Source organism: Heliangelus exortis, chromosome 1 (assembly GCF_036169615.1).
Source record: "Heliangelus exortis chromosome 1, bHelExo1.hap1, whole genome shotgun sequence".
In the NCBI taxonomy this organism is placed as follows: Eukaryota; Metazoa; Chordata; class Aves; order Apodiformes; family Trochilidae; genus Heliangelus; species Heliangelus exortis.
In genome coordinates, this window is record NC_092422.1 from 19,557,583 (window position 1) to 19,584,514 (window position 26,932).

The following is a 26,932-nucleotide window of genomic DNA, read 5'->3' on the forward strand; positions in this document are numbered from 1 at the left end:
TTTGTTTCCAGCTGTTCCTTCAGCCCTACCACACTGCAATCCCTACTGAAACAAAGCCCTGGAGACAAATCCTGTGAGCTCATGACTCTCTAGTTTGAGCGTTTTTTAGTTTTGGAGGTGCCATCTGACTTGAGATCTGTCCCATGGAACCCCACAACCAGTCCCATCTTTTTCTGTGATCCAGCAACACACTGTACAATCACAATACTCCTCTTCAGATTTGTACTGCATTCTCCTCTCTCTTTTTCCTTCTTAGTATTAATCCTCTCTCTTTCTCCTGCACAGCTACACTGGGCTTGTATTTCCAGCTACATAGTTGCATGGAAAACCTCAATTTCATGTCTGGTCAGTGAACTCCATGACTGTTTTGTTTAATAATGCTCTGTTTTTTGTGGTTGCCACTAGACTCATTGTTTCACATCTGTCTGCATTAAAATACATTTTCCACTGAATGAATCAGACACTTAAAAGATCCCAAATCCCTCTAAATAGGGTTGCATAAATTCTGAAGTGTTTGCTATTGCCTTCCTCTAACTTTGATATCACCAGCTAACATTTACTATGATCTTATGTCTGATGTTCTCATTCAAATTATATTTATATGTAGTATTAAAAGATCAAACCCCTGGAGTATGCCACAAGTAACTTATTTCCAGCTACAGGAATTATAATTTGCAGACACTGTATGTAACCAGCTTTAAGACATTTTTAAAGCCAACAGGCAATTTTTGCTCCTCAGACCATGACTCCATGGTTTAACCAGTAAGCTGATTTGTGAAACCTTATCATCTGCTACAGTGTCATTAATTCACACAATTTCAATTTTCACAGTATTTTTTCTTCGTAACGTTGAAAAAATAGAACATTATCATGATGCATCTCAAAATCCAGAACTGAGTAAATAATATGTGCTTATTTCTAAAGATTCCTGACTTTCTGTTTAAAACATTTTTTTCTTCTGACAAATAATAGCAAAAATACAAATAAGTTGTTCTAGAGAATTTAAAATGCACAAAGATTATGGTAGTAATGTAGTTCTTCAGCCCTTTTTGCTTCATGCATCTTGAGTTAGAGTCTTGCTCATTTTTACTTTAAAATCCATCAGCATTTCAGTATCCGTCAGTTGGCAAGTAGGAAAGGAAATGGTTCTAAAGATCAAATTAAGCAAACCTGATTGAATAATTCAGATTTGTCATGGGACTCAATTATTTCTATTAGAAACTCTTATTTTTTACAGGAATAAGGAGTTATTTTCCTTGGCATTCAAATAATCATTTCTTTTACTTCTGGAAATGTTGAAGTAGTCTTTTCCCGAGTTTTTTACCTGTTAACTCTTTCCTATTTTTCTTGAGGTTTTACCTGTTAACTCTAGCCAGAAACAATGACAGATGTTCCAAGAACAAGTATACAGTAGAACAGATATATTTTCCTCTTTGCTATGAAAAGTACTATATAAACAGATTTACAAACTAAAACCACTACTACCTCACTTAAAGAAACCTGTTAAAAATTTAGATAGTTCTCTTAAAACAGAGATATTTCTCTCACTTAGTGTGAGTGCATTTATGGATGCCATTAGCCCTGCTGCAGAAGGGCTTTATGCAATGTCAAAATGTCAACCAGCTGGATGTCACCACTGTCCCTCTGGGTCAGAAGATCAAGGTTAACAGTGACAATGTCAATAAACTGAGGTGAGGCAGTACCATGTCTGATCACAGAAATGCCAGGGCCCCAGTAGCACAGAACAACCCCTGGGTGATGGGTGGACTCTTCCACTACTGAGAAACTGCTCAGCCCTGTGCAAAGGACTGAAATTCCTCAATCCTGGCCAGTCTGCAGGACTATGTCAGACAGGGATAGGAACTATGCTGAATTTTTTGGCTCCAACTCTAAATGCAGTAGCCCAGAAACTGAGAGAAAAAAGCTGTATGGTCCACATCCAAGGCCTTATCCTGATGGAACACATGGAATTAGAGAGGACATAAATTGAAGGGCCTCAAGGCTTGTTGCAAACCACAATCAACACTACACAATGTGCAAAATATTTGGAAAAGAAGTCCATCTATCAAAGTTCAGTATAAACCAACTGTATTAGACCTGATAGTTGATTTCTCAGATAAAAAAACCCAAATAAACATACCTTTTGTTTAAAGTCATCCCTGAGGGAAGGTTCAGAAAACTTTCTGTGCAGCAGCCCATTTGCAATGGCAGACACTTGGCTATCCCCAGTTTTCCTCACACCACCTCTGACCTTGCTCTATTCCCCTCTTCTTCCAGGACAAGATGTCAGCCAGATGATCTGGAGTCTTTAAGAAGTTACATAAAGCATGGGGCACAGAACTGAAAGGGTTACTGACTTTGCACTCAATGGGTCTGTGTACTTTCACAATAAGCCAGTTAAATCCTTTCATTCTCAGTTCTTTGCATTTATACAGATGATTCTCTTTTCAAAAACGAGACTCTTAGATTACTTTAATTATATCTTGTCTACAGAAGCATTAGGCAGAAATAAGGCCCTGAGAGTTCTAATTTTTAAAGAAATATTAAATATAAAATATATAATATAAATACTTAAAAGTATTTAAAAGTATTTCTAGACTCTACAAAGAATTACAAAACTAAGCATAAAATGCTTTTTCCAAAAAAAGATCTTAAACAGGAATAAAGACTACCTTATAGTTAAATAAAGCTTGAAGAAGACAGTTGTAGCTAGAGCAAATCCTCTTGAGGAACCAGTGCCACTAAGTCACTATATCTAGCAATAGCCACTGAAAACCTTAGATGAAAAATCAAATAGCAAGATGGGATTTAAGATTAAGATAAACCTCAGTAATAAAAGACACAGTGGTCTGTGTGGAGACAACGTTTTCGTCAAGCAAACTGATCCTGTTACTACTGGAGTAAGATCCTACTTAGTGTGATTGCAGAAGTGCTCCAGAGATGGTTCTGGCTTCAGGTATTATATGATCCTATATAGCAGCTGTTATAACTGTTCAGAAAGAAGTGATTCCCCAGCTTGGGGCACTAGTAACATACTCTGCAACAAAAAGTAGATCCATTCATTACCTGAGGAACAATTCAGCTAGGTTGAATATATGGAAAGAAACAGGTAGAATTACTCTTCCAATCTGTGAAAATACAGTATCACTCAAAGACAAGCTCTGACTTTGAAGCACACTTCTTATTTAGAGTTAACAGCTGTGTTAAAGCTGTACAGGAAGAACAGACTCAGCAATTTGTGTAGGTTTGTTAAATTTGATGGCCCATGGGTTCCCTATTTGTACAACAGGCTATTGGCCTTGCTTTTTGACTTTACCCCGAGTCACCAAGAACTCAGAGATTTTGTGACCTCCCAGGATTCAGGGCTACAACACATCAAGCCAAATCCATAGCTCATGCAACAGTGTGAGTGAGATCATGCTCAGAGAGTGGTCGTCCCTCTCTGGAGAAGTGTGGAGATTGGCCAAACTTCCCACCAACATATCTAGCTGTAAACAACAGGAAGATTGACAGAAAGAACAGGACACAAGAGGCTAAGAACCCCCTCCAAGTACATACATACTCAATGCAATTGAGCTTCTAAACCCATCAAAAGTATCAGGAAAAAGATGTGGGATGTGCAAAAGTTGGTATTTATCTCTGTTGCAAACCCCAGTCTGAAAAGATGAAATGAGTAACAGGGGATGCTGAGGTCAGCAGCAAAGCCTCAGGATGTAGGATGTGTTCTTCTGGCAGACTTGCCACCACATCCCATCCCATCCCATCCCATCCCATCCCATCCCATCCCATCCCATCCCATCCCATCCCAGTATGACAAAGTGAACCTTAAACTACTCTGTCATCACAGCTGTGAATCATAACTGCAGAATCTTGTGCCAACCAAGTAAAAGAAATATCTTTCTAGCCTCTGTGTTAAGAAAAAGGATTAGGTTACCATGCCTTGTTCTGTCTGACTCTTCCTAAATTTTGGAATATATTGGCTCTTTAAAACAAGTTTGAAGAAGAGCACATCTCAGTACTAGCTTGAGTTCACCCAAGTTTTACTGAATTAAGGCGGCAGATAAAGAAGAAATGTTCCAAGTGGCCACCCCAGTGCCCTGAAAAGGAAAAAGCTGAAGGGTAGATTCAGGTGCTGGACAAGCAATACACAGGAGAGTGACCCAGGTATGAACTAGGGGTTTGATCACAGAGCAAATTTTGCTGCAGTGGATGGATGGCTCTCATTTGGTCTCCCCTACCTATGTTGCTCAATCAAGATGCCAGGAAACTTGAAGTACCTTTCTCCACCATTTTAGTTGCCTGGCCTCACACCTCAGGCACATTGCCACCAAGGAACTCAGGGACCACCAGAAGGGGGTTCTCACCAGGGAGAGAAATGAAACAAAAGATCACTTGGTGTGGGATATTAGAGAGGTGAAAGTGGGCCTTTGTAACAGCACTAGTTTTGAACCATCTTACATGATAGGTGAATGCAAAGCATCATGACACCTGCATGGGGTAGCTAAGCCAACAGTATAGGCTGCTTCTTCATCAGGCAATATGACAAAGAACATTTTTGGCTTTCTTTCTATTAATACAAACAGGCTTTTTTTCTAGTGTGACTTGAAGCCACTCTTAAAAGCTTAATTGTCTTACACGTTAAATGGGGTTGCCCGAGCAAAGCAACACTAAATAATAAAGGTTGAGAGAGGCACAAATAACCCATGTCTGTCACTAACAGCTGTGAAGATACGGGGTCCTTGCCTGAGGAACAGAGAAGTTTCCTCCATGCTACAGTACATAAGATGAAAATATACTTGATTTACAAAGTACATGAAAGCAGAAGGGCTATACTGTGAATTTTCTTCTGTTCTTATGGCCTCCTGAGTGAAGGCCAGGTTCAGATTGCTTGTAATAAATAGGCAAGAGCTGGCAACATTAGAAAGAGTGCATGAGGATCCTGAGGAGGAATTTGAAATTGCGCAGGATTTGATTAATGGGCTAGAAAGAGAATTTAAGTTGTTGAAGCTTGGAAAGATTGAAAGTATGTCTTGGGAATTGGGAATATCAAAACAGAGGAGTTTGGAGCAATCAAAGGAGGAGATAATTAGCATAGAAAGAGCGTAGCTTTTACCAACAGACACAAGGGCATACAAAAATGCTTGTTAACTCTAAGATGAATTTGCAAGTCAGAATTAAAGCCATATTTTTCCTCAAGGACCAATGCCCTGAATTTCCTTTTAAAATTAATAACTTTCATTCTACTGTTTTACAAAGAATAGGTGTGGGCAGTCATTTACAGTGGAGTAGCTGGGTGCTAGACTGCATTCTTGCTTTTGACTGATTGTGAGTTGGGATGAGACAAATTTTGGCACACAGGATGCCAACCGAGCTCAGCCCACACATGTGGAGACTCAGGATGGCTCCAGTCAGAAAAGCAAATTGCTTTTTTACCTGCACTGGAAAGGGAAAGGGGCTCTCTGTCAGGGCAAAAAACACTTTAGGAGGAAGCAGGCACCCAAGAGGGAGGCAGGGACCATGGTTTTACAGAGGAGGGGAATGGTGTAAAAGCCAGATTCCCTTTCACAACATTGTGGAAGACCCTTCAACTTGCTAGCAGCTCCTGACATAGTGTCAAACTGTAATTAAAGGATTCAACATCACAAAACGGATGTTATTGACTAGATCAATATTACTTTTTCAAGAAGAGCCAGTGTTACAGTCTGATCTATAATAGACACCAGAGCAGTTTCAGCAAAAATTTTAGGGCCTGCCTAAAGATATGAACTTTTTCTTCAGTTCTTTACTGTACACTACTGCTTCCCATACTGCACTCTGCTACACTACAAGGAGGACCACAATCCCCACTGAAGTTCAAGTGGGGCCAGCAAGCCTGAATAATGGGCTAACCTCTACCTTATACTTCTTAGATCAAGTGTGATGGAAATGGCAAACTGTTTCCTGGACTCTTCTGAGCAAAGCAATGCAGGTACTGAAAGATACAGAAAGTCACTGGGATACCCAGGGGGAAGATGAGGGGTGGAGAACAGAAGGATCAACTGGAAGAGAAGTGATTTTCAAAAAGAAAGTGTAATCTCATCAGGTGTTAATACTCACCTCCCTCTGTCACTACCTACACCTCTCATCTTAGCCCACTATAACAGTGAGAAGACCAACAACTGCAGGAATGTCATGTTCTGCATCTACCACTATTGTGCTGAGTTCACATTGGACCAAACCTGTGTGAATAAGAGTCCAGATGCCTGTTTGGTACAAGCCACCAAAGGGAGATCCAGTGACATGGTATTAAAGAGATTAGCCTCCAAAAAAACAAAAAAAAAACAACCCCACAAAAGCCCCCCCACGAACAAAAGCCCAAAACAAGCCCCAAAACAAAAAACCCCAAATTAAAATAAACAAAAAACCAAAGCAAAATAGAAAAAAAATCCCAAAACCCCAAAACATTGAAGTGCTTAGTCAGAGCAGAAATCTCTTCTACAAAGCTACTTACTGTCTCTGGACTGGAAGCTTACTCATTCTAAAATCTACAGTGTTCCCTCTTCCCTACACTTTCTGTACTCCTGTGGTTTGTAACAGTTTGGAAAACTTCAGGGGCATTCCTAAGTGGTTACAGATGTGTAAGGATGCACACTACAGGCCACTTCATTTCATTAAGAGGATGACATAACCCTGCATGCCAGCTTCAAAAGTAGCTCATTTAATATTGAACTAGGAGACACGACTGTCCCAGACTTGCTGTGTGCCTGTTGAGAGTGATGGGATTATAACAGCAGCTGGCAGTGCTCTGTTCCAAGAAAGCTCAAAGCATTATTCAGTCTTGAGTTCCCTCTTCCTCTGTGGAGCCATTTGATCCTTAATCTCTTTTATGGATTATTAACCCTTTTGATGTACTACTTCCCTCAACAAAGTTTTACACACACATATTTATATCAAAACATGAAGACTATCAGGAAGATCTCACAGTTGCACATCTATTTTGGATGCAACTTATAACTACTTGTCAACCATGCATTTGCACGAAGAAGTGTTTGAGATTAGATACAGAGATTTAGTATTTTGACATCCACTGCCCTGCTTTTCCAGAATCAGACTGTGTAACTGGAAGACATTAGCAAGATGCCACAGGGTACTTGTGACCATGGACTACTCATTAAACTAGTTCCCTGTATCACAATAGTATCTGCCATGTGCTTTCCACACAGAACAAAAGAAAAAATTATTGCTTAAAAAGACCCAAAGTCAATAGTTTTAGTGTAGACTTCTGCTCTATTACTGTCACTGTTCTGCTGGGAGGCTCTTGCCAGGACCTACTTCCCTTCCTTTCAGTGGTGTCTTGAATAAATAGGAGATAACTACAAGTTGTTGGGTATGAGCAGGTTTCTTTTCCATAGGAACTGAGATGGCAAGATGCTAACATGATAGCTTGGGACAAAAGGTGGCCTCTACAAAGATGATAATAGCAGAACTGTCAAAAAAGATTAAAAAAAGACAGTGGCTTGAGAATTATTCAAGAATGTGCCAGTCTGTGACGAGGAGAGGAAGGAACTGGGAAGACATTCCTGGCTGAAGAGAAGTGGAAACTGTGCCAAGGGTTATCAACATCACAGTCACTAAAGAAACAACAGGAAAAAAGGATGTAGGAGGAGAATTTTGTGAGGCAGGTAGGAAAAACAGTGCTATTTGCTAGATGTCAGAGGAAAGCAACAGCTTACTGAGTTTGAGATACAGCAAACGATGTGGGGTTTTTCAGGGCAGGACTGCTGGAAGAAGCAGAAGAGAACAAAGCTGTTGAGAGGAAAAAAGAAGATAGAGTGGCTACATTGTATTTCTGCTTTTCTTAATGATCTTGCATAATGTAGAATGGAATAGAAGGAAATCAAAAGTGACAAATGGGTAGACAACAGATGGCTGAGAAAATAACTGGAACTGCAGCAGCAGCTCAGGTAGTTCAAGGCTGGGAAATGGCAGAGCCAGGGAAAAAAAATGACCTTGAACTATCACTGGTGAAGTTCCTGTACAGGAATAGCATTGTACAGCTGAAGTACAGTATTTCAATACTGTCATTAAAATGTTTCATACATATTTCTTAAATAGAAATACTATTAATCACAAGGGTTTCTTTTTAACCATCTGATCACTGGTATTACACCCCTTATAATTCCCCCCTCCTCTCCTTGTCAATTTGCTCAGTTCCCACTATGAGAAAATCCAATAAATCTTTATTGCATTAGACTTATATATGAACACACCTCTTCTCCAAGGAACATATTTTAATAATTTAGATGGAAGATCTGTACTGCATCATTTCTTTGATTTCAGGGAATGATGCAGTGGGGTAGAAAGCTAATTTAGATGGGTTTAAAATTACCACATTTCCACTACTACCTCAGGTTCTACTATTCAGTTTGGCACATTTGGTGTGGAATTATGAGTAATTGCTGTATTTCCTCACCCAAAAAGATTTCAAGGAATCTATAATCTTGCACACAGCACAGTAAGTAGCACTATTAAACGTGACACATGTACCAAAGTCATGAAAGAAGTTACATAGCACTGCAAGCTATTATTTGAAGGCAAATTTGCAATTATAGTAGCAGTCACACTGCAAAGCACATATGATGGCAGAATTAAAGTCGTATTAAAGCCCACCCGAGCCTTAGAGGGACATTGCTCAAATCCACAGCAAGATTCTACTGGGAAGCTGATGGCCATTTGGGATCTTTTCACCACTAGAATTCAACAATAGGAGATTTGGATTACCACAGAGGAGGAAATCCCCAGCTTTCTAGTGGGAGGTAGAGAGAGAGGTCACAACCTATTAGTCAATAAAATCACGGCAATAATTACTTTAACATACTAACATTCCCATCCTCACAGCCTCAGGCTGCAAAAAATCAAAATAATCTGCCTTCCTGGCAGATCTCAAAACTACTTTTAATGGAATTAAATTAATTAAAAACATCCCTATCAAACACTTTAACTGAATATCTGATAACACTATATGGTAGAAAGCCCATGCATAAGATAAGAATCTAGGAATCTCACAGAATTGTTCTGGTTGGAAAAGACCTTTAAGATTATAGAGTCCAAACATTAACCTAACTCTACCATCACTAAACAAGTCTTTTAAACACCTTCAGAGATGGTGATTCAAGTACTTCCCTGGGCAGCCTACTCCAGTGTTTAGTAACACTTTGAATGAAGAAGCTGCTTTTGATATCCAATCTAAACCTCCCCTGGCACAACTTGAGACAATTTCCTCTTGTCCTGTTGCTTGTTGCTAAGGAGAAAAGACCAAACTCCACCTTGCTACCATATCCTTTCAGGTAGTTGCAGAAAGTGTTAAGTTGCAGTTGTAGATACACAGGTGATCTCTTCCTTCTCCATTACTATGAACATCACCTTCTTACTTTCTGACCTTAAGACAGATTTCAAACTCATCACTGGCCCAAGGCTTAAAAAAAAACAGCACAAAAAAACCAAAAATAAAAATTTTTAAAAACCCCCACTTAATTTGAGGTACTACCCAGTATAGACTGGAAGGAAGAAGTTCCACATCTGGAAAAAAAAATATGCAGAGAAAACTTCTTTGGATGTTTGATTTAATGCATAAAAACCCCCACAACAGGCAGACAGTAGGAGGATGGGCACTGGAATGCTAAATCCTAACAGCAGAGTGCAGGTGAAGCAAGGAAAGGCTCTGCAAGCCTCTGTGATGACCACGGCTCAGCAACACAGCCAGGTTTCAGACTATCAAATTGATTTTTCAGCTTGAAATGGCACTAGCTGTTTTTTATGCTTCATAGCTGAGTTCTGGCACAGATGTTTAAAGCTTTCCAAGCTGTTTAACAGATTAAACAAACAGCCAGCAGTAGCTAAGCAGGGAGAAAGGGCTCTAACTCAGTAATGTATTCTGCGGTGATAAATTCCCTTTCAGTGAGGCTATGACTCCTGTCCTAGTCGAGCCCCTTTGGAAGAAAAAGTAAAATGGAAGGAATCAAATATAAAGCAAAGAACTGGCTGAAATGGCTCTTCAGGGCCTTCCCTGCAGTGTTGGCACTCAAAGCTGTACCTGGGCTCCAGTCTTCAGCCACAGCAGCGCTAATTAATTGAGGGCACTTTGGAAAATGCCCTCCAATCCCCTGCTGTGACTGCTGGACTGCTCACAAAATTTCTCCCTCAAGTCCTTTCTGCTCTTTTGAAGCCCTACTGGAATATGCACTACCCAGCCTGGGGTAAGAGAGCAGCTTTCCCTGGATGGGACCTTCCTTGAGGTGGTTAATTGAGCAGGTGCAGGGGGCCCAGGGACGGAGCAGGAAGCAGGAGTGTGGCTCAGGGGCCCTGCAAGGAGTCAGATGAAGAGAAAAGAAGGCAAACCTGAAGCTGCAGAAGCTCCTCTGCAATGCTCCCCAAGATGTAAATCCAAGATATATGAGAGAAAAAAACCAGAAAATCTTATCTACAAGAAGATGCATATGCATTAATAGAAATGATGCTTTGGGGCATTGCATGCCTCTCAGCAGACATAAGAAGCAGGGGGTGGGGGCAGCAGCCCATGTGAATTGGAAGGAATGTGGCTGCACCCAAGTCCACCTACACAGGGACCTATGTCAGGGTGTTGGCTGTATGTATTTGGTCAGAAGTGGGTAGAGAAGCTAGAGGAAAGAAGTAAGAGTGTGTTGTGTGCAGATTTTAAACACTAGATGCCTCTCTAAATATCAACAGGGAAGACCACCAGAGGCAGAATACAAATCAAACTGATTTTTTCCCCAGTAAAATACAGCAGCAAGAGGAGGCTTCCAGGGGACTTGTACACATGTATTCAGACTCACTGTGCTGAGACTGAGAAGAGTGTTCCTTATGCTGCCCTTGACAGGAGCAATTGATGAAAATTCAAGTTTCCCAAGATGGACAAAGCCAGCCAGAGGCTACTGACCCAGAGGCAGCTACTGAAAGACAGCAGGCATCAGCAGACCTTGCTGTCACTATTCCCACATTAGATGATGTTTGAAACCAGCAGTGTCTATGGTGAGCTGGGCTGAAAGGGGCAAAAATAACAGTACATGTAAAATAAGCTTAAGAAAAGGGCAGCATAAAATAATGCACTAGAAGTCTCAGCAGTTTGCACTGTTTTGATCACCACTGCTCAGATGGATATTTTTCTATAGTAAAAGTAAAAGATTTACAACAAGTGTGTCATTAAAATGTTTGAAGGACCAGGAAACTTGTACATGCTGTTTCTATTCCTCTTTCAACAAAGGTAATGCAAGCGTTATGTGTGACTGAGCCTATCTTTGACTGCTGGGATGCCTTTTCTCAGTTGCCCATTTTTCTGACCTACACTTCCAAACATCCCTCAGTGATTCAAATTCAATGAATGGCATAAAAATCTCTGGTGTGTTTGTGTGTTTTTCTCTCTCAGAGCAGTAAGAAAAACTTACATGTTGGTCAATGAATTTAATGCAGCTCTTCTTCTGCTACTGAGACAGATATTGAAGAAAATAGTGGCCAGTTAAGAACTGTAATTAATAATCTGATTGTTCATGAAACTCCCTGAGTGCCTCCTGGTTTATCATCAGCCATACACAGGTACCTCTGTTTCATCTAGCAGAAAAAAACAGTGGTAAAAGTCAGAGTACACACATATAACAAATTGCTCTTTAAAAAAATAACTCTAAAATCAGGAAGTGCTATTGACTAGTTTTGTTACATTTAAAAACATACACATCTTTGCATGCACCAATTTATCTAATGAGCAAAGCACAGAAGCCACTCCAAACCCCAAAGAACCCAAATACTAACTAGTGCTTTAACAACTAACATCAAGTACTTCCATTTATAGCATTTGCTCTATGGTTTTGACCTTACTAGATCCAATTTTCACACAGGGGCCCAACACACTTTTAAGAACCATTCAGATATGCAAATATTTGAAGACAGTGGAACTGAGCTAAAAACCAAAATGTGTACAAGAGGGGACCTAGGCTGAAGTCGATTTTCATTTGAGGAAAAAAACTTTGTTTTCTCATGTATCACTTAACTATCAGATTTCAAGTATTCGATAAAATATGATCAATTACTAGTTACCTCAAATACTGGTCATCTGCCTGCCTTTAAAATTCAAACTGCTTTAGCTCTAGGTGATATTCTTATTTAAAATCCTAGATTACAGGAAGCAAAACCAAAGATTCTTCTTTGGTCAGGAACGCTATTTTTTTAAAAAATTATTTTTAAATCACAGTACTATATCTAGTTCAGATTCAAAACAGTTTCAGACAAATTGCAGCTGCTGCTACTAAAAAAACCCACAAAATCTACTGATCTGAGAAACTATCCATCACTCACTAACTGCTGCAGGACTGCCTTTTTCCCATACTCAGCACCTTATGGAGATATTTGTCCTGTGAATATTTGGGAAGGAGGAGGTTGTACAAATTCTAGGAATATGGCTCTTCTAGGTGCCTGTAGGGACCCAGGATCAGGAAGAGGACCAATGCCTAAACTTCTCAGGACACACACCAGTTTACTTCATGCAGCCAGTGTATCTGACCTCCTGTGCATAGCACAAAGTGTTACAGTACCTACAGACAGGTTCTGGTGAAAACCCAGACTCGGATCACCTGGAAAACACTTGTACACTTGTGTAGCTACAATTCTCATGCGCCATTTTGAGCTTGGACATTTGGAACATGAAAAATGCCATTAACCCAGCAGCATTAGGTAAGACCCATGGTTTTTCTATGACTTAGTTTTTGTCTGCATTAATTTTACCTCCGAATCTGCATGTCTGAAACTCCACACTCTTCAAGTCCACTTAAAGTGATTACGTCTTTTCAGTAAATCTTGGATTGTTCTCTCTGCTGGCTGCAGAGCTGTCTGCCTGCAATTTCTCAAAAGAGCGCCAGGATTTCGTGTCCATTGGCCCCTGCATTCCTGCCAAAGCCCTGCAGAAACGAGAGCTCCTGCAGCTGCCAGGGTTTATTTACACACATTCCAGCCTCAAATTGAATTAATGAGCATAATTTAACTCAGGCAATGTCTTCCACAGCTCTTGTTTCTCTTGACATTTCTCTTTTTTTTGTTTCTCTTGACATTTCTTTCTCTCTTGTAGTCTGTCTTAAAGCAGCATCTCAAGTGATTTTGGTGTAAAAAGTAATTGCAGACACATTGTATCTCCGATTTGAGCTGATAAACTTGTACATATCTTTTTACAGCCTACTTCATGGAAAGCCTAGGATCCCCTTAATCACTACCCAGAAGATTAACCTGCAATTACTTGCTCTGTTCAATCCAAGTTTGTCGGTTTAGCAATGAAGACCCAACCTCGGAATGAGCTATGATCCAACAGATGACAGCAGCTGATGCTACAACATATCTACAGTTGTTAACATTCACACGCTAAATTTAGTAAATTGTTTCTACACAGGTCTCCAGTCCCTTTCTGCTCTCAGAAGTCTAAAATTTGTGCCTTCACAGCATAAGAGGTCCCCACATGAACAAGCCCTGCAGGAGCTGCACAGACACGCCATACTCAGCAAGCTCTTTTTATGCCACCAACCAGACTGATGTGGTGTTACCCATTTGTTATGTCAGAGATGAAGCATAAAAATATTTCACCAAATATTCACACCCATGTGAATAAAAAAGCCCCTCTCCCCCATAGGATAACCCTGCATAGTGTGTCTCACACAGAATATGTGTATTTATTATATGGTGCTTGAAAGCCTTACAAAGAAAGCCATATAGGGCTACTAAGAGAGTGTGGAAGAAAAAGAACTAAACCTTTTAATGATACATTTGCTACATCAGCACTTGACCAGCACCATGGAGGAGAATATTTCAGCTACGCTTCAAAGCCCTAGACCCACAGGAACAAAACTGGTTGCTTGGCACAAAGCAGTTTGGCCTTCTGGGAAGAGAAATCTCATAAAGTTCCCACAAAACCATACCTATTTGTGGGCTGGGTGCTTCTTCGAAAGTTCAAAACTGAAATGCTGAACTTTTGAGCAGAAGCCTACCCTAGTTGCAACTGGTACAGGCTGGCTGTAAATTTTGGTAACATTTAGACTACACAGAAGTGGCATGTCCTGAAATCCCCTAATAATGAGCTACGAGACATTAGCCTCAATTATAAGGTTGAAGATGAGCTTTGCTTCTGCATACACAATATTTTGATCAGGAAAATCAGGAGCTTGGGGTTCCATGCAAAAAACAAGGGTCCATGCAAACAAGTGACTGTTTTGGAAAAAACAGTGAAATGGTATCAAGAGAAGAAGGGCAAGACGCTGGGTGGAGGAAAGATCCTGGAAGTGGCAGAAGATCCCAGAGAAGAGGGACATGCATACAGATGAATGCTGGGGAATGTCCAGGGACCCTGACCAGTAACACTTATGGGTGGCCAACACTGCCCAGCAGTGGCACAGCAGGAACCTCCCCAGCTCTGTGTCCAGCTTTCCCAGACCAGCAGTGACCTTTCTGCAGGGAAGGGAAGGCAAGACCTAGGGAACAGAATGCCATGGTAGGAGAAAGTGAATGAGAAAAATCAAATAGGGTATGAGAACATCTCTCTGATTCTGAAATAAACCCCAGCATCCAGATCCACTACAGGTTGTCATTTGCCTTTCCTGTGACAGCCAGATACATTTTAGCCCTTGCAGGCCCCTTTCATCAGAAGCTGATACAGGCTGCATATGGCTTTAAAACAATTCTGCTTGCTTGCATAGGAAAAACATGACAAACACTTGTTTTTCTGACTTTTAGTATCACAAGAGCAGAATGCACACACTCTTCACAGTCCCAGCAATAAATTCTGCCAGTAACATCCCTTAAAAGCTCCCTCTTGGTCCCCTTTCTGGATATTTTGAACCTTTCAATTTAATTCCACATTCCTAAGTAATGTTTTCTCCCTTATACACAGCAAAAATCAAATATACTTGTCACTAAAGGCTTACTGGGTCCTTGGGAAACATTTTGGATTTTGAGGTTGCCTTTCATTCATCTTTTGGGCTGTGTAAAGAAGCAAGCAAGTGAGGAGTTCAAGTGCACCTCATATATATTCTGAATGAACAGTAGTGGAGAGACCCATAAGCTCAATGAGATTTTGCCTAACCTCAGATGACAACAGCACTTTTTATGGCAGCCTAAGGAAAACTATTTCACAAAGCCTTGGTCTTTTGTTGCTCCACTCCCCACCAGATACCTATCTTGTTGCTCCATATGCTCGCTTCTCCCTCCTCCATTTTTAAAATTTCTTTTTATACTGGCATGCACTTCTATAACAGCAAATTAAAGTCTATCAAAAGAAATTCACCACCATTTTCTCTAATTTATCTGCTTGAGAGCAGGAAGGCTCTGCAGAGGGACCTGGACAGAATCATTTGATGGGCTGAGACAAACTGTATGAGTTTCGAAAAGCCCAAGTGCTGGGTCCTGCATTTTGGTCACAACAATCCCATGCTGTGCTACAGGCTTGGGAAGAGTGGCTGGAAAGCTCCCCAGAAGAAAAGGACCTGAGTGTGCTGGCTGACACCTGGATGAGTATGAGCCAGCAGTGTGCCCAGGTGGCCCCAAGAGCATCCTGGCTTGTACCAGAAACAACATGGCCAGCAGAAGAAATCAAGCTCCTGTGCTCAGCACTGGTGAGGCTGCACCTCAAGTACTGTGTTCAGGTCTGGGCCCCTCACTGTGAGACAGACACTGAGGTGCTGGAGCACGCCCAGAGAAGGGCAATAAAGGTGGTGAAGGGTCTAGAGAAGAAGTCCTATAAGGAGAGGCTGAGGGAAGTGGGGTTTAGTTTGGAGAAGGGGAGGCTGAGAGGAGATGGGATTGCTCTCTACAACTGCCTGAGAGGGGGCAGTAGGGAGATGGGTGTTGTTCTCTTTTCTCAAATAAATAATGATAGGACTAGAAGAAGTGGCCTGAAGTTGCACCAGGGGAGGTTTATAGTAGATGTGAGGAATTTCGTTACTGAGGGAGTAGTCAGGCACTGGAGTGGGCTGCCTAGGGAGTTGCTGGAGTCACTGTTCCTGGAGATACTAAAAAAGCACATAGATGTGACACTTCAGGACATGCTCTAGCAGGCATGGTGTCTTTTTCTGGCTTGGTGGTTGGACTTGGGTGATCCTAGAGGTTTTTTTCTAACTGTCATTATTCTGTGATTTCTGCATCATTAGACAAACTTCATCTGAATGTGGAAAAGCCTTAAATACAGCTGCTGTTGAAGCAAAGCTAGAAGTGGTTACTTTTCATGCTTCTCTGAAACAGAAATAGTCTAAAATATCCCTTTTTTTTGGTACATCTCCTCACAGATTCTCTCAGAACCCCATAACAAGAATATTTCTTCAACAACATGAAAATGAAATGCCAGACATTGGGTATTCTGCTGTATGTACATACATAGGTGGATAAAACACTGAAAGCGAGAGCCTACATAAATTCAGGGAGCACAAAACTAATAAAATCCTTTGGATGTTTACAAAAACAGATGCTTACTCCAAAATATTGCACAAAATAAGTGCATGCAAAGGTGACGGTAATTTTTGTAGAGTCTAAAATTAAACTACAATAATCACAGTCTCTTCTCATCATTCACACATTTTGCACACCCATGCAGTGGCAAGCAGTGGACTGAATATGGTGTGGAAACTTTGAAAGCCAATGTTATTTCATTCTACATTTTATTTTCCTTGCCCCTCTCCAAAAAAGAATCCTGCTCTCTCAGCAGCTCCTTTGCTCAGTACTGGGTGCAGCTCACAGACCATTACAGGTGGAACTGACGCCAGGCAGGAATTCATCCTCTTCTTTCCCAAAAACCCTCTGAAAATGAAAAATGCTTCAGACACATGATTTCAATCTAACTGAGTCAATCACTTCAGAGAACGAGATTAAAGAAATAAGTTCACATATAATACTGTTCTGGCTTATTTCTTTGAAATATTTGGCATTTCCCAGTTGCTGAACATACCAAGTAGTAAGAAGTACCTTCAGAGAAATGCTGTTCAACACCACGTATTTGGACTGATATACTGAAAACAAAAAAGTCATTTTTGCTGAATTTTGATACTTATTCTACCATTTAACCACCTCCTTCTCCTTCTCCAGCATCCTCCAAAAAAGTATTCCACACTACAGAGAAAGGATGTTCATACTTGTCTTTTTGTGTGTGTGACACTACCACTGCCCAGGCTTTCTCTGCACTGGCCCGCTGACTACATTAACCACCAAATTACCTCCAGTCATGTACCAGAAAAGAGAGGTGTGTCCAGAGCTGCAAGATGGAGCCCTGCAAGATGCTTGGCAAGAGTCTGTAGCTCTTAATGGTGGAAGAAACTCACTTCCCAACATGAAGCTAACTGAGAGGTGCTGTTGTTGGGTTTCACACTACAGAGACCAAAGGTGGAACATCTGATAATGGGTGGCTCCTTCACACTTTATACATTATACTATGGACAACACCCACAGTTCTCTTTGTGTCCTATCAATCCTCTTGAGTCATGTACTACACTAAAGAAAATACAGCTTTGTGGAGGATGTGTATCTGGCTTAGTACCTCCACTTTAATGCTGTTCTTTCCCACAGTCTCCTTCCCATGCCTTCTGACAAAGTTACTGGTACAGCAACACCAGCTCAAGTGATACACATAACCAAATGAGAGCATCTTACTCTACAAGCCAAACAGGCACAATCTGACTGCACAGAAACCCCAAATCACTCCCCAAACATACAGCATTCACATTGCAATTGCTTTTTGCTGGCCATGTCCACCAACAGAGAAGCATCAGAAGATGCCATTGTTGCCACTGGCTGTCGAGTTCACAGGAAAGCCACGGGTGACAGACTTCACCAGCTGACCCACAACAACAGCAGGGTACTTAGGAGGGCTGAACTCCTTCCAGCCTCACCACTCCTGAAGCCTGTGTACTCACATCTTATAATAATATAAAGAGAGATCATTTCCACTCCTCGGGGCTTCTTGGATCAAATTTTGACATAATACAATTGGGAAAAATGAACTCATGAAACGTATACTGTAGGGAGGAAAGGGAATAAAGGTATGTTTCAAATTGATCTGGAAATATTTTCCCATACAAAACAGTTATTCTTGTTTCTCATAAAAATGCAATCCAATCAGCACAGGAAGAAACAGTGGCATGGAGCACAAATTCAGCTAAACAAACAAAAAGTTCCCCCCCAACAAAGTCTCTTATTAAAAAGTAAATTCAAATAAAAACATAACATGACCATCCTGTCCCCAAGGAATGAAGGAAAAAATAACATCCCAACCAAACCCAAAATATCTACTATCTGGACTTTCCTGTATCCATCAGGAAACAAAGTGACTTAAGTGTGACCAAGGCAAGCTATAAAACCACTAATTCCAACTCACAGTCACCTCCTGCTCTCTGGATTAGATCCTATCTGCTGTTCCTTTCATTTTCTAAAGGAGCCACTGCTTCATTGCTATGAGGTTAAATGCTCTTTTAAAAACCATTTTATAATCACAATTACCCTACCACCTTCCTTTCTTTGTGTTCTAGAGATCATAGGAACAACAGCATATTAATCTCTAACTCTCAAGTCCTCTCTATCCTGCCCATCTTCATCGTGCCAGACCATTTAGGCAACTCACATAGGAACAGGATATTGCTCAGTGCCTGCACACTGCCTGGAAATGTGGCTGCTTCTCATGGATGACAACCTCAGAGAGGGCTGCTGAGTAGTGAACAGATGCTGAGGCAAACCCAAATCTCTTGGCTGTGAAGCCCTTTCATGTTGCCCTCCAGCCCACCCTACCCACCCTCTGTGCAGCACAGTTTGCCCACAGAACTGATCTGCAGAAGATGCCACAGAGGCTGAGTGCTACGCAAGAAGCATAAAAATTGTTTGGCTACTCTCCACTTACGCTTCTCCAACATGCAAAGGTTTTCCTTTTACTGAGGTGCATACAAACCCTTGTTCTACATGACAAACCCACACTGCAGAGCAGCTTGATTTTCCTCCTTAAGTTTCTAATGCATAACACAGCCTACCTCAGTAATGCTCTGAACCAGTATGGCAAGTCATACGTTCTTAGTTTGTCCTTGCTCGTCAATGTGGCTCAAAACACAGACTTTTTTTGTAGACACAAGTATTAGTACACACTGCCTCTGGTAAAATACAGTAGCTGCTTTTATAAATTTAAAAGCCAGATGCTTCTAATTAAGAAAATATTGAATAGGATATCGTCCAAACAGCTTTCCACAAGCATGCAGCAAGGCTTTGCGATACTTTAAAATGTATGAAAAAGTGATTTGGGGAGATTTTGAAGGACATTGATCAACCCTGGACCCCTAACAGAAAAAGAATTGCAATTTTTGAAGCACCATCCATTACCATGGAATGATAATTCTCTTGAGTGAAGGAGCTTGTTCCTGGACACTGCTATACCCTACTCAAAAGCAATAAATCTGGACAATCCACCAATATCACTGAAATGTAAGTGTTCTCTCTGTGCAATGTATTTTTATTTAAGCTACTGAGTGGCATTTAAACTTGTTAAGGCTACCTGATCTCCAAACACTGGCCAGACAGCATGGCTAGCATCCAGCTTACACTGCAACACTGAAGGAAAACCCACTGAGACCCTGTGCACCATCTGTGCAGTCTGCAGGTAACCACTGCTCTCCACTCACTTTCCTCTTGCTCTTCCATCTAACATGGGAGCCTGCCAGCCACATCTCTTCTGCAGGGCAGGAATAAAGACCCAAGGAAAAGCAGAGAAAGACATCAGAGAAGTTTGTAGGCCAGCTGACTGCCTCGCTCTGCACTACCAGTTCCCAAATCAGAGTTTTTATGGTCATGGCTTAACCTTATTTTCACATGGCTCTATATAGGCCATGTAGGCACAGCTGCATATACAGTCCTGCTTTAAAGTCTTTATAAAATACTTCCAAAGGGAAATCAGGCTATCTTTAAGAAATATTTGGGAAAAATTTGCTGCAGAGCTGCCAAACATGTAAAGGGGAAGCTGTAGGGGGTTAGCCTCCAGAAAATAAGCACCTCTAATTTACTGTTTTAGTGTTCATACATTATTTATTTTTATTTATCTCAAAACTATTCATCTTTTTGGTGTATGATACCAAACAACATAATGCCATGGAGATCCAAGTGACAGATTAATTTCTGAAAGCCAGTGTGAGGCTTATAAAACCAACCAACCAACCACTCCTTCAACAGATGCTTAAAAATGTATGTATGCTTCGTTAGTCTAATTTCTCTGCTCAGAGCCTATTCCAAAACTGCAGAAAAAATTCCAAAACCACATCAAGTGGCATGGAGACTGCTGTGCATAATGACAAAACCAAACATGATCAGCAGGCATTAAGGACCTCAATCTGCAGGCAAACTGATTTCTGCCTAACAGTTGGATGAAGCATTTCCACCAACCAAAACTCTGACACCACAATATAATGTGCAACCAATTGCAGACAAACAAACCACAATCAGAACAGCCAGTTTTCTAACCAAACTGCAGGAATGTGAGGAGCCAGAAAGAACAATTGAAACCTCTGGGAAAAAAAAATAAATTCAGATTTAGAGAGAAAGGCAAAAATATCTTGGAAAACGAGAAAAGGTACATTAAGCTGTCAGTATTTCAGTGTGGATTTGCAAGAGCAGTAAGGTGAAACCTAATTATTAAGTTACAAATAATGATTATTATCTTGCCTCTAGGGTTTTCTTGGTTTTGTTTTGTATTGTTTCCAAGTCTTCCAAACCATTCAGGTTTCTCCCACATTTTGGCAATAACTGAATCAGCAAGATTTAAGGGACCTTCTGACTGAAGCCCAGCTACTAAACTTGCCATGCAACAAGGGTCCACCAGACCCTCTAGACCACTTCCCACCCTCAAAAACCAACAATCAAGTGTAACCACAGTGAACCTGTCTTGCTCATGGCATACACAGAAGAATGAAAAGCTTTTCTAAAAGAGGGACAGATGTTTCTTAGCAAACCATTAATAACTCCTGCAACTGTTATATAACATGAGTTGAGATCAACCAGAGATCTCAATTCCTGGGACCTTTTAAAAAGAACTCTTAATCCAGGTAAAGGATTCCTCGAAGTTTTTATGTAAGTAGACAAATAACCTAGCAAAAATCTGGAAGTTTAGCTGGAAAGAACAAATTATCTTCCGTCAAGGACTTAAGCAGCTACAGGAAAGAAAGCAAACCTGCCCATAGTTGTGAATGCATTAAAGTGGCTCTTTCTGTAGCTACTTCCACTATGCAGAGCAGAGCTGATGGTACAACTATTATTTACTCTGTGAATTTGGTGAATCTCAATTACAGTTCTTCTAAAGTATCTTGGAAGTGCAGCAGCTTCAGCATCAATAGCTCCAGAAAGCTGTAGGCCTCAAATGAGAAAGGGCTTCCCTACACCATCCTTAGATGAAAATAATGGGTTCCAAACTCAAAATTTTTCTTCAACACTAGTTCTGAGGGGTACAGCACAAAGCAGGAGTGTAAAACTTCTAAATTACTAACCTGCACTTTGGATTAACCCCAGTGTATGACCTCTCAAAACCAGATTAAATGCTACACTTTTTTACCCCCTCTCCTCTCAGCTGAAAAAAATGAGGCTAATACTGGTCTTCCTAAAGACATTTCCTTAATGGTAACAGCGATTAATGAGGCAGAGACAAAACACAACACTTACATTAAGGGAAACAGATTGAGGGAAAGAAACCAAACAAAAAAAAAAAAACCCAACAAATCACAGCTCAGTATGAGCTGAGTAGTCCTTTCTTCATCCACAACTAGTAACAGATGCTTCAGAGGGGTGATGGGAACACCCCTTCCCTGCCACCCCTCTCTCCCTTGAAACACTATAACCACAGCATTTTAGTTTGGGTGGGGAAGGAAGATACCTGTTCTTCACTGTGGATAATGTCTGGATCAAAATTCACAGGTTAATCACTTTTGTACACATATATAACATCCTCTTGCACGCATACACATACTTTCACATAAAGGTTTCTAGGTATGAGCATAGGTGAGAAGAGCAGCACACAGACTCTGATCCCATACAGTGTAATTTTCTACTTATAAACCTGAAGTATGCTGCAGTGTCTATGAAGAAATCAATGCAAGAAAAGAACAAGAGAAGCATTTTATTCCCACCATGTGCATGCACTAGCACAAATGCTACTACTCACTCTTCCCTTCAGGACACCAAATCCCCATCCCCCAGGCAAGCTGAATACCCAAGACTGCATTAGGGCAACACTGTCTAATGTGCTGGTCAACAAAATACCACTGGGTTGTGAGGCACAAGCCCCAGAAGTCAAGGAAAAAGATAATGAAAAAGGCACTTACATGCCTAGAGCAGTGCATTTCTGTACCATCTCTAATTAATGAGTATCAAAGTGCATAGCATTTTCAAAAACATAGACAGCTACTTTTTTCCAACAATCAGTGGTGGTAAGTAATAACTACTGGAAGGTGGGAAAGGATTTACATATTGTACAAAACACTGCCATCTGCAAGTGCTCATTCAAAACCAGTCAGCTCCTATAAAATTATCCTGGCTCCAAAGGCAAAAGAAAAATATAGACACTGACTTTTGTCAATGTCACTGTTCTCTGCAAATACAAAAAGAACTTCTCTTAAGAAAACACAAATATTCAGTAAACCTAAGAGAGCTATAAGAAGGCTTCCTTGGTCTTGCATTATTGCTCCTGATACTATTAATGGAAAACACAATTTGCTTGTCTGGAAAGGTTACCCCGAAACAGCCACAGTTTTATTTCAAAGTACCAGGTCTCATACTATTGGAAAAATTCTATTCAGATTACTGAGATTTTTATCACAGTTTTTTCTTATTATATTACGTGTATTCTGTTGTGAAAACGAAGTATAAACAGAGGAAATGTGTCAGCTCCTTGACAGCAGAGAAAAACTAGAGTTGTGCCCCTTTGCCCTCAAGGAGGAAGAAAATGGTATTATTTTCCCTGTGAGAATGCTCAAGATATAATAGGCCAAGAGAAAGAAATACTTAGGGAAAATGGTTTAATAAATCCCAGCAGAAACAAAGCATCTTTTCACATACTCATAAGTCTGCAAGGCTCCATGATGACATTTGATGAATGAATGGAATAAAACATTTTGCACCTCCTATGCCTTTTACTGATGGCAAAGTTCTGGCTAGCACAGATGCAAGATAAGTATTACAGTTAAAACCAGCTCCCTTTAAGTGCTATTGGATTTACATAGTATGAGGATCTAAAATATTCTGGAATTCAGTTTATTTAAAGATAAATATGCTAGCAAGAATTGAAACCAAAACAAAGCAAGCTTTTCACTGTCTCATTTTGCTTATAACACACTTTGATTACTAGCAAATGCAGAAAATAAGGTACAAGGAGTAAAGGAACAGCTTAAGTCTGGGAAGCAGTCAGGCAATTCATTTTACTGACTAGAGCCTAGCATGACCCCAGCTCATTGCAGCATGAGCTGGTTTTATGACAGCCACTGATTACTCAGGGGAGTTTGTATTAGTTAATGCAAGTGGTAAGCAAGTTCCCTTTACTTTGGGAGCTATGTTGGATTTTACAAAAGGCAAACAAAAAATCCACTCTTGTGCTGCTACTCCTTCTGTCAGAAATACAAAAAAAATGTCAAAGAATGCTATTGTCCAACACACACACACTGAAAGACATACAATAGATTATTTCTGACTATTTTTAATCAAAAAGTGCCTTTCTGAACATATGAACAATCCTTTACATCTTTGATTGATGATTACTGACCTAAGGACACAGCTCTGCAAGAACTGGACTAGACCCTCCAAAGTAAATGTGTTCTCTATTTAAAAAAAGTACACTAGACTATTTTAAACTCAGCCAGCTATTACTACACAATCATTCTCAAGTAGTAATGTCAGAAAAACAGAGCAAAAACCCAAAGCTTAAATAGCACTTTCTAAAAACACATTCAAGAAAAATAAAAAACTTATAAACATGAAGTTTTTATTCTGAGACCTGTGGTTTATGTCCAAGTAAGAGTTGATGAATTTTGTTGCAGCTGCAATTTAAAAGAATGAGAACTATTTAAAAAGAGAAAACAAACAAACAAAACAAAACAACTTAAACTGCAACACCAAGCAAAAGCTGATAGTTTGACCCTTCTTGTTTGGAGGAGCAGGTCACCTTTTTGTTTGTGCTGTAGAAAGCAGAACATGCTGATGGCAGCACTACAAGTCTGCTGTGGAAGAAAAGCAGTTTGTGGCCCTGCGTGATACCAAAGTCAAATTTCTGCTTCATATATGAAAATATGAATTAGAGCTACTGATACTGTATGTGTGGTGAAACACAAAGATCACCAAGAAATACTATCACAGGACTGAGGCTTTGTCTGCCAGTCATTTACTTTCTGATCCCAGTCTGTCAGCTGCCACTCTGCTCTAAAAAGCTGGACATGAAAATCTACCGTGGCCTCCTCTATCTCCAGTGCTTTAGCAGAAGAATATGAAATATGTATTAGGCAAAACAATAATGAAATCCTGCCCTGACTGCTCTCAGCAAAACATGAGAATAACCTTGAAAAATCTCTAACTGGCTTGTAAACATGACTTCTTGAATTATTTTCTAGTACACAAGACTGACGAGTTAAATATGCTTATTTTTTGTTAAAATTACCCATTTGCTTCTTCTCTTTCTGTATCGTAATCAGAATCTTTGCATTAAAGAAAACTCTAAACATGTTACAAAATACTGTCTTCTGGTCATTTTGAAAGCAGTTTCACTTCTACAGAACAACTTTTACCATACGTTTATTAAATCTTTCACTGTTCATGGTAACCCCCTGTTTTAAATACGTACAAGGCTCTTGAATGATTTTGACATGCTTGTGACTCAATCTTCTCACCACGGGTTGAAAAAATTACACCAAAGGCAAAATTTCAGCACCCGGAACTCAGCTGACATTGAAGGAACAAATCCAAAATTCCTCCAATATTGTAAAGGGATCAGTAAGATAATAGGCTTCCCTTCTGCTTCTGACCATCTCATCATATTCTTAAATAAATTCTGGTTTATTTTAAACAAAAGAAGGACAAAAGGAACAAGACAGAAGCAAAATACATGGAAGAAAAAGAACTCATTAAAAGCTCAAATCCCCAAACAAATAAACTAAATTTCTACCTGGCATTTTGTCAAGCACACAAAGTCTTACTAGGAAGGCACTAATGGAAGAGACAGTCTCACTGTTGTCCAACTGAACTGAGAATTGTCATATAGTGTCCACAGTGCATATAATCAGGTATGATGTCACTTATAGGGAGAGAAAGAGCACTTCTAATGAGGAGATTAAACTAAATGAATGCAGGGATTAAAAAACCAAAAGGTTAAAATTCAGTACAAGGGCTCTCACTAGAGCACAAGTCCTGTCCCAGCACTGTGTGAGTGTTCAGGGAGCAGCCCCAGCAGCGCTGGTGACACTGGGATGCTCTGCTCAGCAGCTTCCCCTGCAGCCAAGCCTCGGTACTGACCTGCCCCAGCATATCTGGTGCGATGGGAATCGTGGGCCAGATGGATGAGTAGACACCAAAGAACACCAACCAGAGCAGCATGCTTCCCCAGACGGCCAGGTGACTGAACTGTCAAGGATAAAGGAAAGAAGCAGAGTCAACACAGGACACTTCCTCCATCCACCTAACCTACAGATGCTTCTCTGTTCAGGTCTCTGTCAGTCTCACTCAGCCCTGTCTACAACACTTCATTTCACACCAGTAGCACAGGTTGTTTAAACAGCATAAACCAGTTCTCTTTAATCTCTGCCTCATGACAGAGCAGACAGATTGTCATCTCAGCCAATCTGTCATACTTGGTGCTCCACGAACTCATCAGATTTTCCTTGGAACTCTGATTTCTCTCATCTAGCTCCTGCTTCCTGTCGTGCTCATGCCAGGTTCAACACACACACTGAGGTAAGAAATTTTCAAAGGCTCAGGTTAAAGTTCACATGGACAAATCTCTTTTGGCAGACTGTATGCATACAAGCCACGTGCAGCACTCCCATACCTTTCAAGAAGATTCAGTGCTCTGCAGTACATTATCACAACATCTATTGATCAGCTTTGCTTTTTTTGGCTTAAAGATGTCCTAAGTGATGTACTAATATGTAATGCAGTTTACATCTTTACTGGTTCTGTAGTCTACATATAAAGAGTAAATAAAAGTCGTATTAAACTGACAAAGAACACATCCAGCAGAGATGTTGTTTCAGTTGTATGAAAGGAAACTGTTTTTCCTACACACCTGAACTATTTTAATGTTCAGGATGATTTAAGCTGTTTCACTTTTACACAGCAGTGGATGAAACCAGTAATTTCAGTTGTAACAAGCAACTGAGCTCATTATTGGCTCCAGCTTTTTTGGATGCCAACAACTCCTGTGGCTGATGACTTTGGCTCCAATTCAGAGAAGTACCTGCATAAATCTTAATTACTAATTACATACTGGTTTAGGAACATGGGAATGAATTCACACATTGGTTGCTATGGTGGACACAGTGTGTTTGCTTAGTTCTCAGCTTTATGTGTTCTACCTGATGATTGCATTTTTTGACTTTTCAGAGTACTTCTAAAAACCAAGTATCTGAGTATTCTATTCTGCCCACTGTGAGACAGACACAAACATCTGGAAGGAGATGATGATTACTCTCCCCTCTGGAAGCTCTAAGCATCTTCAGAGAGGAGAACTGTCTCCAGTACAGACAGTGAAAATAAACAAGCAAGGAGTCTGCAGCACCAGTGCAGACCAGCAGATAGCTGGGAGTAACTGGAGGTTGCATTACAGTAGAAGCATTCATACAGCAAAACATCAGAGGTGGTGGAAAGAACACTCTTCTAGGCAGTTTAAAGTAAATTGGAATTTTGTTCAACCCTAAAAGGTGAT

General features: G+C 40.4%; 1 protein-coding gene across 1 annotated transcript in view; it reads right to left on the reverse strand.

Annotated features, from left to right (window-relative positions):
- ATP8A2 (ATPase phospholipid transporting 8A2) overlaps positions 1-26,932 on the reverse strand; it is a 320,485-nt gene that overhangs the window by 74,339 nt on the left and 219,214 nt on the right. Inside the window, exon 33 of the mRNA XM_071736211.1 lies at positions 25,525-25,632. Within this exon, the coding sequence (XP_071592312.1) occupies positions 25,525-25,632 (108 nt within the window). The remainder of the gene's footprint in view (positions 1-25,524; positions 25,633-26,932) is intronic.